The sequence below is a fragment of the Pelmatolapia mariae genome, linkage group LG5 (genome assembly GCF_036321145.2).
Source record: "Pelmatolapia mariae isolate MD_Pm_ZW linkage group LG5, Pm_UMD_F_2, whole genome shotgun sequence".
Classification (NCBI taxonomy): Eukaryota; Metazoa; Chordata; class Actinopteri; order Cichliformes; family Cichlidae; genus Pelmatolapia; species Pelmatolapia mariae.
In genome coordinates this window covers 36,887,241-36,904,537 of record NC_086231.1, presented here as the reverse complement: position 1 = coordinate 36,904,537, position 17,297 = coordinate 36,887,241, and the positions used below count along the sequence as shown (strand labels likewise).

The 17,297-nt window shown below is 39.5% G+C and overlaps 1 protein-coding gene across 2 annotated transcripts in view; it reads right to left on the bottom strand.

Moving 5' to 3' along the window:
• LOC134628176 (receptor-type tyrosine-protein phosphatase gamma-like) overlaps nucleotides 1–17,297 on the bottom strand; it is a 470,111-nt gene that overhangs the window by 132,280 nt on the left and 320,534 nt on the right. For both annotated transcript variants that reach the window (XM_063474903.1, XM_063474904.1), the window contains one exon: nucleotides 5,185–5,377. In XM_063474903.1, the coding sequence (XP_063330973.1) occupies nucleotides 5,185–5,377 (193 nt within the window). The remainder of the gene's footprint in view (nucleotides 1–5,184; nucleotides 5,378–17,297) is intronic.

Here is a 17,297-nt window from a genome sequence, read left to right as displayed (position 1 = left end):
GTTTTAGCTCAGTGAGATGAGCAGCCGTTCTCAGACTGGGAGGCCCGGGTTCAAATCCCGCTTGTGGCAAAAAAATTTTTCAGTTAACAGTTAAACTTTTTTAACTCAATTTCAGCTTTTTCACCCCTTTTCAGCAAAATTTTAAGTTTTTTCACCACTTTTCAGCACAAATCCCAGCTTTTTCAACTATTTTCAGCAAAAACATCTTTTCAGCAGAATTCTGAAAAGAGTTCAGCAGAAATTCTGCTGATTGAACTCTTTTCAGCAGAATTTGCACCTCTTTTCAGCCCAAATTCTGCTTATTCACCTCTTCTGCAAAATTTTCAGCCTTTTCACAAATCAGCACAAATCTCAGCTGTTTTCAGAAAATACACTTTTGAGCAGAAATTCTGCTGATTCATCTCTTTTCAGCGCAACTTTCTGCTTCTTTACCTCTTTTCAGCAGAAATTCTGCTGATTCACCTCTTTTCTGCAAAATTATCAGCCTTTTTGTCCTCTTATCAGCACAATTCTCTGCAGCTTCTTCTCATTTCAGCAGAATTGTCCGTCTCTCCACCTCTTCTTTTTGAGAATGACTTTGGGTCAGTGAGATGAGTAGCTGCCTTGAGCCCAGGAGGGCCAGGTTTGAATCCTGCTCAGGGCAATGTTTTCTTTTTTCACCACCATACAACTTTTTGCAACTGTTCATCTTTTTCAGCTTTTCAGCAGACAGCTTCAGCGTTAAGGCATCCACACAGCATTTTTGCAGGAAATGCAAATTTTTCTAGTTCTTATTATTTTCCTTTTTCCGCCTAAATTTCGCCGCGTAACTCACCCAACAGTTTTGAGACAAGCTTCATATATGTTACCTCATTTTGTGTGGCTGGATCTGGAATGGTGTGCTATGACTTTTGGTGTTTATGACTATTATAGTTTTTTAAATATTAATATTTTAGTGAAAATTTTCCCGCGCTTATCTGCCGCACAGTTTTGACAATAGGGTTACATATGTTAGATCATTTTGTGCGGCTGGAGCTGGACTAGTATGGTATGACTTTTGGTGTTCATGACTTTTATAGTTTTTTTAAATATTAATATTTTAGTGCAAATTTAGAAAGATTCTTCTTTTGGCGCCATAGAAACAGGCTTCATTTGTGGTGTGTTGGCTCCATCTTTTGGTCCCACTGAAACAAATTTCAAACTTCATTTGTGGTGTGTTGGCTCTCTCTAGTGGTATGCAGGGAGTGGTACATCCTGTCTACCCTTATTTGGATACCGTAATGACGACAATATCAATGGCGCGCACAGCCTCGCTGCTTTCAGGAACCATTGGAAGTTTTAAGGTTGCGCGAACCATTGAATACCGCAATGCTTGGTGGAAAACTCCATATCCCACAATTCATAGCACACCTCTGCCGAGTTAAACAATGGCGGACACGTCTTCGTTTTAAATGTCTTTTATTAGTGTTTCTAGGTCACAAAATAAATTTTTAAGATATTTTCAGGCGAGAATGTAGGTGTGTAAACTTCAAATATCTGCTCGTTTTATCAAGACATCCCATATTAGCAACATTTCTCTGACGATGTTGCTGCTAGTCGGCTAACTAGCTAGCGTGGCTAGCGTAGCTAGCTAGTGCCGCTAGCTAGCGACCCTTCGAGCACCCGGGCTTAGCTTACACTGAGACTGCTGACGCTCGTTTCATCACCCGATCGCTCGCCAACAGTCTGTGTCTTAGCTGGACTTATTTTTCATTTATATGGGCCGATGATGCTGGTCGATGTGGAAAGAATAACTGAGTTGTTTGGTCTTGGCTAACGCGGAGCTACAACCGAGGGCAGCTTTCCACCGGTGTGTGTCAGAAAGAACATGCGGGGAATGAGACATACGAGGCGGCGAGGCAACCGCCGATCGACCGGTGGTAGCTAACGCGGAGGTCAATCGTGGATCAGGGAAACCTAAGGCAGGAGCGTGAGGTGAACTGAATTTCAGGTAAGAAGTTATGAACTGCACTCTATTTGGGTCAGATATAAACCGAGTTTAGGTGTAGTTTATTTTCGTTGTGCTGACCTTTTACAATCGTAAAAGGTCAGCACAACGTCGTGCTAGCTAGCACGACGGGAGTTTCTATACAGCTGTGTGCGCGCTAAGTTACTGACGTTGAACTTTATTTTATTCATATACTTTTCTTTCTTACTCTCATATAAAATATTTAGCTTTTATTAAATAGTTATCTGAATCTTACAACCAAAGTTTGTATAATAATACACAAGATTGGCTGTAGACCATTGTTCATCATTCAGAACACTGTGTAAAAATAACAAAAAACAAAAAGTGAATGTGAAAGTGCATAAATATTTATTTTACGTGTTTGATGTGTGTGGCGGGGCGTGGTCTGCAGTGCCGCTGCAGGGGAGGTGGACCCACCTGAGCGGCATCTGCAATCACGCCTCTCGGGCGTAGTCTGTGCTCTCTTGGCTGCTTTTTGGGTGTGTGTCGGTCTGTGAGTTGAAAAGCTACAGCCGGCTGTGTGGGTAAACCAACCATGTGTGAAAAGTGGTCCATAACGTAATGCTTCAAAGCGTGTTCATGCAAACATTGTCGGGTCTGCCGTGGTACAATGGGACTTCTGCTCATGAACCTGTGTGCACAGCGTCTGCAAATCGGCGCTGTACGAAGTAACTTCATCTTTAAACAAAACTGTAAACTGTCATCTGTGAAGTGTGAGCGGTGTTTGTTTTTACCATAGTTCATGGTGGAGAATGGCTGCTCTTCTGAGTTTTGCCCTAAGCAGCCGTATTAATGGCAAACTACACTGATTAGCAGCGGCATAGGCACACTTAAAATTTCTTCTGAAATTTTCGCTTTCTAGTTATTATTATTATTATTATTATTATATTGCATTTCCATTTTTTTTGTTTTTGAAATCTGCATAAAATTGCATTTTAAATTTAAATTTTAGATTTAAAGTTCTGCTAAAAGCTTAAATAAAAAGATCAGTATTGCTGAACTATAAAATATTTTGGGTGCAGTGTATTTTTTGCATACTAAAGCTATTCTGTTATACCTGTGTTTTGTTTTTTTAAACTTGAGTACAAATACAAACTGCAGCAAGACATTACAAAAAACAGTTTTATTGATTATAAAAGACTATCGGATTCATATCGGCAGATATCCAAATTTATGATATCAGTATCAGACATAAAAAAGTGGTATGGTTTCATCTCTAGTTTATACACCACTACTACATGTAATTATTAACAATTAATAAACTCTGGCTCGCTTTCTTATAGTTTGCCTTTTAACCTGTCTTTCTCTGCTCTCTTATTTTTCTCTTCACCCCCAGTTATCACAGTGGATGGCTGCCCCTAACTGGGCATGGTTCTGCCAGAGTTAGAATAGGAGAAAAACTCCTATTAAAAAGGAGTTTTTCTTTCCCACGTCATTCCCATTGTTGCCAAGTGCTTGCTCGTAGGGGGTCGGTGATTGTTGGCTTCCTGCTCAGGTAGTAGGTCTTTACCTTACAATTTAAAGTGCTCTGAGGCAATTGTTCTTCTGAATTGGCGCAATGTAAATGAAGCTCACTTGAAAATTTGATCAAATTGAAGTACCAGTCACTGAATATTTTCTCTCTTTAAAATCACCTGCTATAAAGACCCTCAAGATGGTTGTGTGAGAAATCCCAGTAGATCACCAGTTTCCAAAATACTCATACAATACTCTGACACAAACAAACATGCTACATTCAAAGTCACTTAGATCGGATTTTTTCTCCATTCTAATGCTTGGTTTGAATTTCAGTAGAAAGTATTAACTATGTTCTTCCTTCCTAAATATACTGAATTGCTGCCATGTAACTGGGTGATTAGATATTTGCATTAATAAGCGGTTTAGACAGCTGTACCTGTTATTTTCATTTTAACTGCAATTCTACACTTTTCCACCCAGCTGTCTTCCCTCCTCCTGATCTGCATTTCTTCTTTGCATACAGAAAATGTCTCATAGCAGCACTCAAGGACATCCTACACGAGCAAGCATAATGTGCCAGGAAAACACACGCGTATGTGGGTTTGTGTATGTCTAGCATATATACTTTCCTTGTGGACCATATGGAACTGTACCTGAAGGAAGGTTGGGGACAAACTCTTTAGGGACAGATGACAGTAAACAGATGCTAGGCCTCATATGCAGACTTATAAATCCACAGAGAAAAACAAGCACATTCACAAACACACAGCATGCATACACAAACTCTGCACAACGTTGTAGCATTCTTTGACTGGTAATGAGGTGGGAGTGGGAGGTTGACCAGTGTGCCTCCCACTGCCTTATGTTAGGAGAGTTAACAGAATTAGTACTAAAAAGACAGATAATCCAAAAGCACACACAAAGAAAAGACAATCTGTACATATACTTCATTTATTAACATTAAGAATCATGACCATGGAAGAATGATGTGAGGATATATTTTAGCAGATTAGGAATTCTGTATAGATCACCGGGGAGACCAAGTGATAGAACCAAGCACTAAGAGAGGGTCAATGCCAACATTTCAAACAACCCTAGAACCACCAGGATGTGTCATTTTGACTCTATCCTGCAAAAACTAACAACAGTTACAAAGTTAAGACATTAAGATGAACATTGAAAAAAATGACAATTTATTTTGGGGAATTAGTTGAGTTAGCTATGCTAAAACAAAGAGGATTAAAAAAAAACAGATCACTCACTGTGAAACATAAAACAGGATATTATCTACATTTTTTATTTGCCTACAGCTGGATACAATGCCATAAGAAATGCTTTAATCAATTAATTATTGTAAAAGTAGAACACTGAAAGTTTATCACCTTGTCCACATCTGCCTCAGTGTCATCAAACCAAACCTCAGTCTGCTCCACTTGGCCTAAAAACAATAAGATTGAGCTGCTCTGCCTGGGATTTCACTCTTTATTTCTTCAGATTGGTTCTCCGCACTTTGGACTCTCAGCTCAGTTCAGCTCAGTTCATAGCAGCGAGGGAAATGTAGCTGTTTAAGCTAGTACAAGTACCTGACCCAAGGTAGCATTTTCCCTTACTTTAATCCAAGCATAGATTGAAACTACAGATGTAAATACCGATACCTCCTTTTATATAAATTAAGTCAATGAATATGAATAGGTAATATAAAAAACAAAAAATGTATACTTAAAGTGTGAACATCCTACCTTTGGAAGCCTCCGTGCCATACGGGTTGCTGCCGCTGTCATTTAGGTCAGGCAACCAGGCGTCTTTTACTGCAGACTTGAAGACGTGCCGGTTATCTAAGCTCTGGATGGGCCTGAAGTTGCTGCGCAGATACTCCACCGACTTAACATGGTCTTGTTGCTCTGTGGTGAAGATGGAGTAGAAAGCCTCCAACTGGTGGTAGTAGGGAAAGTGAACATTGCAGCAAAATAAAGATACGAGTGGAGACAGGTAGTTATTACCAAGCAGAAGTCAATCTGGTTATTTTGAGTGTCTTTTCTTTCTTTCTTTTTTTGCACTTATCACACAGAAGTAAAAGCCAATTTGACTGACAAAACAAAACACAGCATTTCACAAAAATTAAGAATATGAGCAGGAAAAAAAAGAAACTGAAAATTGCCTGGCACGTGGCAGTGACCAATAAAGGACCTGACATAAAAATACACAGTTTTCAACGCACTGAAATATTAATAAATTAATAAAAATAAAATAACATATAAACACATAACACACATTTGAAAACAACTGCATGCAAATATATAAATGATAAATAAATGCATTTTAAAAAAATAAGCAAACATGGGGCACTACAAAAATGCTGAATGCTCACCGTTACTATTCCATTTAAAAAACAAAACAAAACAAAAACAAAAACTTTGTCATTCCACCAGTAAATTAAAAAAAAAAATTCCCCTCTCGCCCCTGTGGGTGGTCTATCCTTCAGGCTTGGGTCCTCTACCAGAGGCCTGTGAGCTTGAGGGTCCTGCACAGTATCTTAGCTGTTCCTAGGATCGCGCTCTTCTGGACAGAGATCTCCGATGTTGTTCCTGGGATCTGCTGGAGCCACTCCTCTAGCTTGGGGTCACTGTACCTAGTGCTCAGATTACCAGTAGGACCACTGTTACCTTCACCCTCCACACCTTCTTGACTTTTTCTCTCAGCCCTTGGTATTTCTCCAGGTTCTTGTGTTCCTTCTCCCTGATGTTGCTATCATTCAGTATCGCTGCATTTATCACGACAGCCATCTTCCTCTGATTCCTCTGCTTGTCCACCACTGTCTGGTTGGTTAGCCATCACCAGTTTGTCTCTCAGTATCTGAAAATCCCATAGGATCTTAGTTCGGTCCTTCTCGACCACTCTCTGCCCCCGTTTCACCAAACCTTTCACCAAACCCCCAAGCCTTAGTTTCACTAAAACCTTTGGTCTCTTCTGAACCACTCGTGTCCCATTTTGACCTCAGGACTTCCAGGCCATACTCTGCACAGATGTTCTTGTATACTATGTAGAGAAGGCAGAATACCACTTTTTTATGTCCGATACCGATATCATAAATTTGGATATCTGCCGATACCGATATGAATCCGATATAGTGTATTTTGTAATCAATAAAACTGTTTTTTATAAATATCTTGCTGCATTTTGTATAAGTTCATACTCAAGTTTAAAAAAAACAAAAAACTAAAGCTATTCTGTTATACTCGTATGCAAAAAATACACTGCACCCAAAATCTTTTATAGTTTAGCAAAACTGATCAATCTAATAAACTTAAACCTACACCATCATCCCTATTCTGGTATCTTAAAGAGTACTTAGCAGAAATATTAAACAACCTAACTAATAGGGTTGCAAACTCCCAGCAAAAATATTAGGGATCCGCCCCCCACCCTCCACCTCACAATGCTTAATCGACATAATCAACTTTGATTTAATGCACGTGTAAAACAAATGCACAGAAATCAATTATTTTTCTACAATATTTATATAGATTCAACATCTTTCTTCAACAGAATTGCAGACTGCACAGATGGTACCGTCACAAAGGAAAAAGTACTATAGCTTACTAGGGTATATATTAGACTTAATAGTTACTATATACAATAATGGATTTCTATACATTTAATCAGATGACCACTTTGGTTGTAAGATTCAGATAATTATTTATTAAAAGTTAGTCATTTTAAATGAAATGAAAACAAACAAAAGTATTCCTTTGTGCCCCCCTTTCCCTGTTAATGCCCTACCTGCCCCCCTGGCAAAACTTTGCTAGAGCCGCCCCTGCACAATTACCAGCTGTCAGCTACTTAGAAAAGGATCCTGGTGTTATTTGTCTCTCAGAAACAGTTCATAACTTCCCTTCAACTCATTCATGTCACCTAAAAGGTAAACTTGTTTGTCTATCACTGTCCAGCTGATAATTCAGTAAGGACATCTCCTGGTTTCATTTTCATGTTTCCCTCTCACCACATATCCAAACGGTGGGCGATAAACAAACAAGTAAGACGGGACTTGCGACAGAAAAGCCAACCAGCTGATCACTGATCAGTTTCATGATTGAAGTAGCAACAGGGGAGGGAGGGGGAGAGAATGAGAGAAGAAGAGGCAGCTGTGCAGCACAGACAGAATAACTCCAGCTTTGTGCCTTTTTTTTTTTTTCCCCCATTCTAGCTGAAGAACGGGACAAATCGCTTCCTTTTTGCCTCAATATGGAACTCCGATGGCCAGTCCAACTGTGGCTTCATATATCAGTTGTTAAGCTTAACGTGGAAAAACTATGCAAACATTCAGAGATGCACTTACACACTTGCTTTACTTCTTTGGGATAGTTTTCTCTGAGATGAAACGCCGCGGTTTGGAAGCACATAGCGAGGCTCCAAATGCTCAACCAGACCACTGTCTCGCAGACAACAGCCGCTCTATCACATGACACATACTGCTCCGATGCGCTGAGCTGGGTTACGCCAAGTAGCGCGTTTTGTGAGGGGATTTTGTGATACTTCGGATCGGATTACATTTTTCATTTCTCTCCGATATCCGATCAAGTAATTTAGGTCAGTATCGGACGGATACGATACATAATATCGGATCGGTCCATCTCTAATACTATGCTGGCCACTTGGTTATGCCGTTCCATGTATGTCCTGCTTAACAGGCAGGTCCATCCTGGATCGTGGATCACCAGTCCTGGATCACCAGTACTCACCCTCCTTTCTTCTACTTAGCATACACGGTGCTGGATTTGGGGTAAAACCCTCCATGAATGGTCAGGAGATATCTTTAGTTGATGTCAGCAGCGAGGTATCTGATCATGGGCAGGGCATTTGGTGGTTGTTGCTTTCTTAGCACCTCGTCATGGTTCTCATTTACCATCTGACTAGACCTCTCCAACTCTAATGACATTCTGATATCGTTGCTCTACATCCTAATGGTGTTGATCAGTGAGTTGATGTCTCATTCACTCATGGCATACAGCTTGATGTCATCCATGGAGAGGAGGTGGCTATTGACTGCTCCATTCTGTAGTTGTTACCCATAGCCAGTCTTGTTAATGATCTGGCTGAGGAGGTTCAGGCCTATGCGGAACAGCAGTGGGGACAGAGCATCTCTTTAGTAAATCCTGCACTTGATGGCGAAATGTGCAATCAGCTTGAGTTGGCCTCTAGCCACATTCCCATCAAATTCCTAAACAAAGGTCTTAGGGTCCTGTTGATCTTGTACAGTTCTAGGCATTTCAGGATTCATGTATGAGGCACTGAGTCCCCAGAAAGAGTGATACCATCCGACTACCTGCCTATAACCTGCCTAAGTTATTGTACTGGATATTGTAGTTATTTTAGTGGATTGTTTTGTAGTGAATCCATCTAGTGCACAGGTTGGTCAACTTGATCACACAGTCTCAAGCGACTGCTCTGTCTACCAGTAGCTGGCATTTTTTGCCAAATTCCTTTCTGGGTCACCCATGTATATTGCTCCATGCGCCTGTTCATTTTAACCATTGCAATGCCTGACAGAGGGTTTCAAGTAATGCTGAGGCAGGTTATTGACCAGCAGTTGGATGGGACCAGTCCCTTCTGGGGATCCTTGGGAATCAGGACTGTCCGGCCTTCAGATCATCATTGTGGGTTTGTCTCATCCATTAGCAGCTAATGGATGAGACACCGAGGGTGGGCAAATGCACTACGGGCTGCTGAGTTTTTAAGCCTAGACTAAATGTTTGAAAAAGTAACCATGTCAAAAGTACAGCACTGAAATGCCCTCAGAAAGTCTGTAGAATAATTACTCAAGACCTCTTTCAAAATAACAAGAAGGTTTGGCTCCTTGTAATCAAAAGGTTAAGAAATGAGGGGTGGCTCAAGACTTTTGTATAGTATTTTAGGTTAATAGACACATTGTTTTAGCAGTATTACTGAATAAAGCACTGTATTGATAGGAACTGTATGGTAAAAATTGTTCAGATGCTCTCAAAGAAGTCCAGACGCTTTTCTTTGCAAACTCCTTTGACTACAATGACCTGGATGACTGAGAACCTTCACAGACATTCAGATGCTCTTGAATTTATTTATTTTTTTTAATATAGTCGACAACTAAAAGTATCTGTCCCAGATTCCTCCACATACTAAGGCAACGTCCACACGTACACGGGTATTTTTGAAAACGCATATTCTTCTATGCGCTTGCACCTTTCGTCCGCATGTAAACAGCGTTTTCGATCACTAAAAACAGATTTTCAAAAACTCAGTTTTTGCGTTTAGGTGTGGATGAGGAAAACGGAGATTTAGTCATGCAACGTCAAAGCTGTGCGCCATGTTATTGTTTACATGAGATTAAATTCTGCAATGGCGGATATAGACAAAATATGGTTGCTGTTAAATCTTACTATCTGCAGTTTTTACACACATAGTTACTGTCCCTCCATTTAGAAAGACAGAGGCTTCAGAGTGAACTTCGGACGTGGCACGCTGTCATAAATCCCGACGTCGGTTTTGAATAAATTACATACATACTGTGGAATTACAGGGATTATTTTACATAACCATCATCTTATCATTGCATTAATTATCATTTCATCAAAGTGTTTATTGAAGCTGCTGGCATTATGTTATAATTTATATTATAGGGGTTATCATAATCAAATATTAACATGTTTATTACAGGTGCAGTTATAACTACTTTAAAATGATTGAGTTAAATATAGAGATCATAACTCATATGCTGAGTATATTGTTACACTAAAATAGTAGCTGAGCAAAGGCCTGAATGTATTCAGCTTCTTGTGGTATTTGAGTTTGCCGAGTTACAGGTGACAGAAGGATGTCCAGTCCATGGTGACCTCAAAGGCCTTAGATCATCACCATATTCGGAAGAGTATGCCAGAAAGAGGAACCTCTATGTTGCATTTAATTCTTAAAATACATGAATGTTCTGTACATGCAAATTATGTGCTTGTAAACGCAAGAAGGGGCGTTACAATACCCTGATGTTATAAAAGCAATCTAGAGTGTATTTTGGGTAGAGATGTACAACTGTTTTGCAGTTTGCACCTCTCCACGCTGCGTGCATTAAAATCAATTGTTTGACCGACCTCTTCTGGACTATCATTGTTTTACTCTCATCCTCAATTTCGAACCCGTAACATTTGGTGCATTGGCCGAGGTTGAGGGAGAAAAGTTGGAGAATGAGACTGAGAGGGTCCAAGGTGCTCAAACAGGCAGACACGAGTCAGTGGTCGAAGTGAGTGGACATAAGCCGGCTTATTCAAAGGTAAGGCACTACCTGTTGAATTATTTCCAAACAGTGCTGAATTGGTTCTGACAAAATTGAAAGTCTACTCACTGAAAATTACTGGTAAAGGTCTGTTTTGATTTTGGTGAAAATCTCATGAGAATTGAAGTTGAAGTAATGATAATGTAAGGTTAAGTGACAGTACTGATTAAAGGAAATGCAGTTGGACTGCTAAGGAAAGAGAATTTAAAGTAGTTGGACTACTGAATTTAGGATTATAGGTAATTTGGAAACTGTGTATGGTAATACAGTCATAATTGAATATAAAGCTGGGCTTGGACATCAATAAAGTCGGTTTGGTGGTTTCATAGGATGTCTTTAAAAACATAATTAAATTTATGTAGAACGGAACTGTGGGATGTTCTAAGAAGCGCATTTCTCGGAGGTGACGCTCCAAATTTCCTGGGGACGCTCGGGATTTTCCTTTGGAAGGGATAGTCCGATTGGCGATCGTGGAGAACTTGGGAACCTCCAAAATAGCTAGTGGTTGGACCACTTTACCGTTTGGAACGGTACTTGCGCTTTTTTGGGTAGCAAAGGTTGGACCTTGGGCGTTGGACGCTTTTAAATTGACTTAGGAACTTTAGCAATTAGACCAGACACAGGTTGGACCTGATAGTGGGTTATTGACAATAAAAAACTTGGAGTTTATCCCTTGGAGGGTTAATTTAAATTTTGTCTAAATTCTGTAGGATATTTAGGGATTAGAGCAGATACAGTTTGGAACTGAGACTGTTATTGACGATGAAAAACTTGGAGTTTATCCCTTGGAGGGTTAATTTAAATTTTGTCTAAATTCTGTAGGTTGTGCAATCTAAGGCCTTGTAAATATTTGATGTATGAGACGTCTCTGTATTATAATTTGACTGTTGGTATATAGATTGTGTCTGCCACGGGGGCTGCAGAAGGCAGGTTATTTTGAGATTGTGTGTCTGTGTCTATGTAAATGAGATGCCTGTGACTTATTTAGAGTGACATTTCCTGTTTACTAATGAGTGGCTAATGACTGACTGCAGAGCCTGGGTTAAGGACGACTTATATTGGTGTTTTAAGGGAAGAATTGCTTTTATTTCTACTTTGTTGGCATTACGGTTGTTAAATACGATGACTACTTTATGATACATGTAGAATTGGAGTATGGGTTTTGCTTTACACGTCCTTGAACGACGTAATACTTGTTGAAAGTAATAGGACTTGTGTTTTATTGACTCTTTGTACTGACACCGTGTTTTTTGACTAACATTTTATAACAGTTTGTGTAAATACACATGTTGGATTCAGGGTATTGTGTAGTTGAATATACATGGACAGGGGATGTTTATGACGTAACCTGTCGATGTCACGCTGTGGTTTCAGATATTCATTACGGCTTTTTAGTAACTTCAGTAATAAGGCGATCAGAAGAAGCATTATTAGATTTTGCATGTAGTAGTATTGTTATATTTCGGGCCCTGGAATTATACTGTAGGCAGGATAGAAATCTAAATCCCACTGACGCCGAACAGGACTTTCCGGACTTCTGTGCAAGTGCATTCAGGGATTTTGAAATTCAGTTCCAGTGGACGGGATAAATTGCTGTCTCATTTTGCATGTGTGTGATTGGCTTTCAAATGTAGTTTTGTAATGTAACCTGTACACTCCATGGAGGAAACAGACCATGGAGTTTTGGAAGAAGATAGCAGAGATATGACTGGCTTTACGTTTAGTCTTGTGTTGACTCCAATAACGGATGGTCAGACAGGGCTGGTTGAAACAGAGGTGCGTGTTTGCTGTGAAATAGGGGCCACTGACCATGACTCAAAACACAAAGGCTGTGAGATTAAAAATGACTGTGAGTAACGGTTTGACTTTTGACTAGGGAAATAATATGCTTACTTTTGGGTCTATGAAGATATTTGACTTTGAGTGATGTTATGAGAGGTTGAGTTTATTTTTCTGTTTAAAAACACATAAGTATATGCACTTAGTACACCCACTCAAGAAATGATTGTGTGACTGATGCTACAAAACTGACCTAAAGAATGGTGATGTGTGTGGAGAAGTGTTAGTTGTCCTGATGTGTGAAAGAGCGCTATTAAAATGTGTGTGAGTGAAATGAAGGCATATTGTTTTTAGATAAAGATTTAGTAGAATTACTGATTATTTGTAGACTGTGAAATTAAAAGGAAGTCTCTGCAGAAGCTGTAGAAACAGGAAACCGTGTGTGTGTCTGGGACAGGAAATGCATGCCCATAAAAGGGAAGCTCACGGTGATAAGTGTGCACCCAGAGTAGAGAGAGAGATTTAACTCTGGGCAGATGAAGCAAAAGGGAGGTTTTAAGATAAAAATGAATATGATACTAATTATATGCTTTAGTGTGCCAATACAGGTAGACTCTCTCAACATTGGAACCTTGAGTTCAGCAGCAGAAAAGTAGATTAAAAGAATTGGGAGAAAATAAGCCAGTCTTTGGCTCGAAATTGTGCAGCTTGAGCTCTCACTTTGTCCTTGACCTCGAGAAGAAACGCAAAGGACAGTCAATTTCCTGATGAAGACCGATAGACCATCGTGGATGTGAAGAAGTAACGGAAGCGAAAAGACAGTGCAGGCGAAAGCAGTAACACTGACAACGACTGATGAGTCCAGCAGCATGGAAGAAAGCACGTGATGCAACATGCATGCTGGTGAAGAACAGCGTGATATGTCTGCTTGAAGGCACTGACTGTCATATTTGCCAAGCTTGGAGCAATCTTGGAAGAAAAGACTGAAAAGATGGATGGAGAAGAAAACAGAGCAAAAGAAAATAAGACTGAAGGAAGAGGAAATACTGAAAGATCAAAACAGAGAAGAAACACACTGTGTTGGCTGGGGCTCTGAAGCCCGAACAGGACACTGTGAATGAAAAGGACCAGTGAGAGATGAAGCTGGACGAGTTTGACTGCGAGAAGATAGGAGATGATTGGATTGAAATTGAACCCTGAACTCGTGATAGTTTAGGGATGTCCACCACATCACAACAAAGAGGTAAACAATACAAAAGGTAAAGATAATTAAAATAACTGACAATTATATTAATGAATAGAAAACATACATATACAAATTGTTACATGTGAGATTATTTTCGAAACGAATCAGAAGTGAGATAGTTTGAATGTAGAGCTCAGTGAAAAGATGCATAAATTAAATATGAATACATGAAAATGCAATGAATACATAAGGATGCAATGAAGAAGCAGCTTACACTCATGCAATGAAGAAACTGCTTACACTCAATTAAGATGACCACCTGGCATGCAATGAAGAAAACAGCTTACACTGCATTTACATGACCACATAACGCAAGGAAGAACACGCTTACATACATGACATAATTGGTATTTTTGACTAGAAAAAGAGAAATGGGTCGTTTAGGCACCCGTGATAATAATGAAAATGTCTTAGTTTGTTATTTTCAGGAGTAAAGCAGACAAGGACCAATTCTCCAGATGCAGGAGTCGGACGAAAGTACAGGTTAACATGAATGGATATGTTAATGCAAGTTTCTGGTTGAATTGTTTACAGTGTCTAGGAACCTGACAGCAAGCCCTAACTGGTGGCGGAAGACCAGGAGGGCTGTGATTTAAGGTGGGGAAGTAAAATTTGGGTTAGTGATTGGGGGACGGAGAAAACTGACTCTTTAACTGGAGAATGGGAAAGTGTCTGTGAGACTGTGAAGCCATATATGCAAAATAGCACACACAAACATACGCAATGAAGATCGGCTTGCTACTTGTATGAGTGATAGAATGGTGTGAATGTTTAATAAAGTGGTTGAAGTAGTTTAAAAGGGTGACTTAGGAGTGCTCTTGCACTGATTGATCAAAACAAGTGATTAGTATAGGAAGAAAATGAAAATAATTGAATAATGTGATAAAGTTTAAACATGTATTTCTTTTGCCAAGTTAGGTTGTTGAGATGTGATTCAGTATGAGAATTAGTTCGGGAAGGTTATGTGAGTGAGGACAGAGGAGCTTGTTGTGTGTGTGATTGAGGCCTTAAAGGAGAAGTTGACTGTTCAGAGGTGCAAATTTGATTAAGAGGTTATAAATTAGTGTTGACACATTGTTGTAAGGTGTTAGGCTGAATCTGAGTATGGTAAAGTGCTTAACCAGGGTTATTGTTGTGTACGAAACGGTGAAGCTTTTTACGGTTTGGGTGTGTTGTATGGGTGAAATTTAAGAATGTTGAAGATTTTTGAGGTTGTTGTTTTATTTTTAAAGAGGGAGTTTTAATAAACATGGACATGTTTAAGGGGTTTTGTAACAGTGCACTTATAAAGAAAAAACCTGTCAGGTGATTTTGTTTTGTACTTTGATGAGCTAATACTCAGCTCTCTTTTTTTTCTCATTTTTGTTCTAAGCAGGCCTGCAAAAGACAACAATGAATAACGGCGCCGACAATAGTCTCAGGAGAACAAAAAGTAAGGTGACCTTTTCCGAATTACAATGGGTCAGATTGTGGGTCCCTGTCTAAGAGGATTGCAGCGAGCCAATCCAGTCCAAAAGTATAAAGAACTATTTTACTAGAGACAACTAAAAAGAAAATAAATGAGTATATAAATTAACTGAGTTTACTGAAAGTGGAAAATGTGATTATTTGTGCGGACGTCTACCACTACCAGATGTTAATGCGTGTGAGTGAATGTGTGGGAATGGACAGGTGAATGGACGGACCAGGCAGATCATAGGTTGGACTGACTGGACACTGACAAAAGACTGGACTAAGGTTGGACACATGACTGATAATTGTTATGTTTTAAGTTTTGTTTTATAACACAGGTTGGATCATAAGTGGAGAAAGTGAGTATAAAAGGTGATGTTCTGGTTAACACACAGGCTTTTGTTTATAGGACGTTTCAAGGATGCAGGCTGTGGATGGAGCCAAGAAGGGATTTTGACATGATGATTAATTTGATTACATTCCTTAAACACAGGTTTAAGCTCCGGAGCATTTATACATAATGTGATAGGACTAAACTTTTATTTTAATTGCCTAACCTGAGTGAAGGATTTTGAGTTTGTAACACATGAGATGTGTCACAAAAAGGGGGGTGTTAATATATGTGATTAGCTACATGAAATGTGCTCTTTTAGGGTTACTAAGCGAATGTCTACGTGATCTTTACCTAACAACCTTTGTGATGATAAACTTGTTTACCGACTTGCTCTCTTGTAGAACATACAGACTTAGAAAAGGGGAACCTCAGCTCTGAGTTCTGAGAATAACTCTGTTAAGTTGACAGGAAACACGTCGAGACAGCAATATAAGGCAAATGTGTTTGAGCTTGTAATTAAATGTGGGACTTGAAAAGAGGAAGCAAATTTGGTACAGGACGTACTTGAGATGATCAGACGAGAGAAGGAGAAGGTCAGGAATAGTTTAAACTAAGATTGAGAAAGTAAATGGGGTAAAAGGGGGTGTAGCTTCAGGGCAGCTCACAGCCCGGCGTAAACGCAAGGTGCTGTCACACAGCTTAAGTTATTTGGGTGATTTATTTTATGACAAAATAATAAGGAAATATTGAAAATATACAACACGTTGAGGAGATCTCTTTTGTTATATGCCTCTCTGGAGCTTCTCTCCTGATGCTACTCCACCAAAAGAAGTTTATTTATAGAGACTATGTCAGCTCCCAAACAGACAACAACAAACCAAGACTAGCAATAAACAATCTAAATATAAATAATAATAAATAAAGAACAATACGGAATCCAAATCTGAACCGAAGAACAAAATAGTGAAATGTGGATTATTAAGTATTAGGTCTCTCTGTTAAAAGAAGTCTCTGTTAGCTGACGCCAAGCGGTCGCAGCAGATGGCTGCCCGTACCTGAGCATGGTTCTGTCGGAGGTTTATTCCTGTTAAAAGGGAGTTTTTCCTTCCCACTGTCGCCAAGGTGCTTGCTCAGAAGGGGGCACAAGATTGTTGGGTTTTTTCTCTGTATATATGAAATATTTGTAATGTGTATCGGCTCATTATCTTGTTTTATGTACTTTAATAATGAAGGCTTGTAGAGGCCAGTTTTTACTCACAAACAAGTGCTCAGCCAGACTGAAAAACAGGAAGTTTTAGTGCACAAGGCATATTAATAAATATAGACACAAAAAGAGGAACTCCCCATATAAACAACGTTCAAAAATGTGTGAAGTATAAAGTACCGAAATAACACTATATAAGTCACGGTTGATGATTCTAATGTTAGAGAGCTCTTGCAACTGGCGTCTGAGCTGTGCAGAGGTCTCTCTTAAGACAGGTACTTATGTAGGTTAGCATAAGGTTGAGTCCAACAGAAGCAAAGGCATCCTAAATGCGCACAGCATGCAGCAGGGGCTGCCAAAATAATATAGGAAACAGCACATGTAGGGAGAGAACACTCACTAAAAGTTCTGACTACACATACTGTGGTGGCATATGTGAACTCGCAGGCGTTAATTATGACATCATTAGCACAACCGAGACTGAGTAAAGTTTTGGATGCTCGAAGTCTGATATTTACACATGAAGGAATCAATATG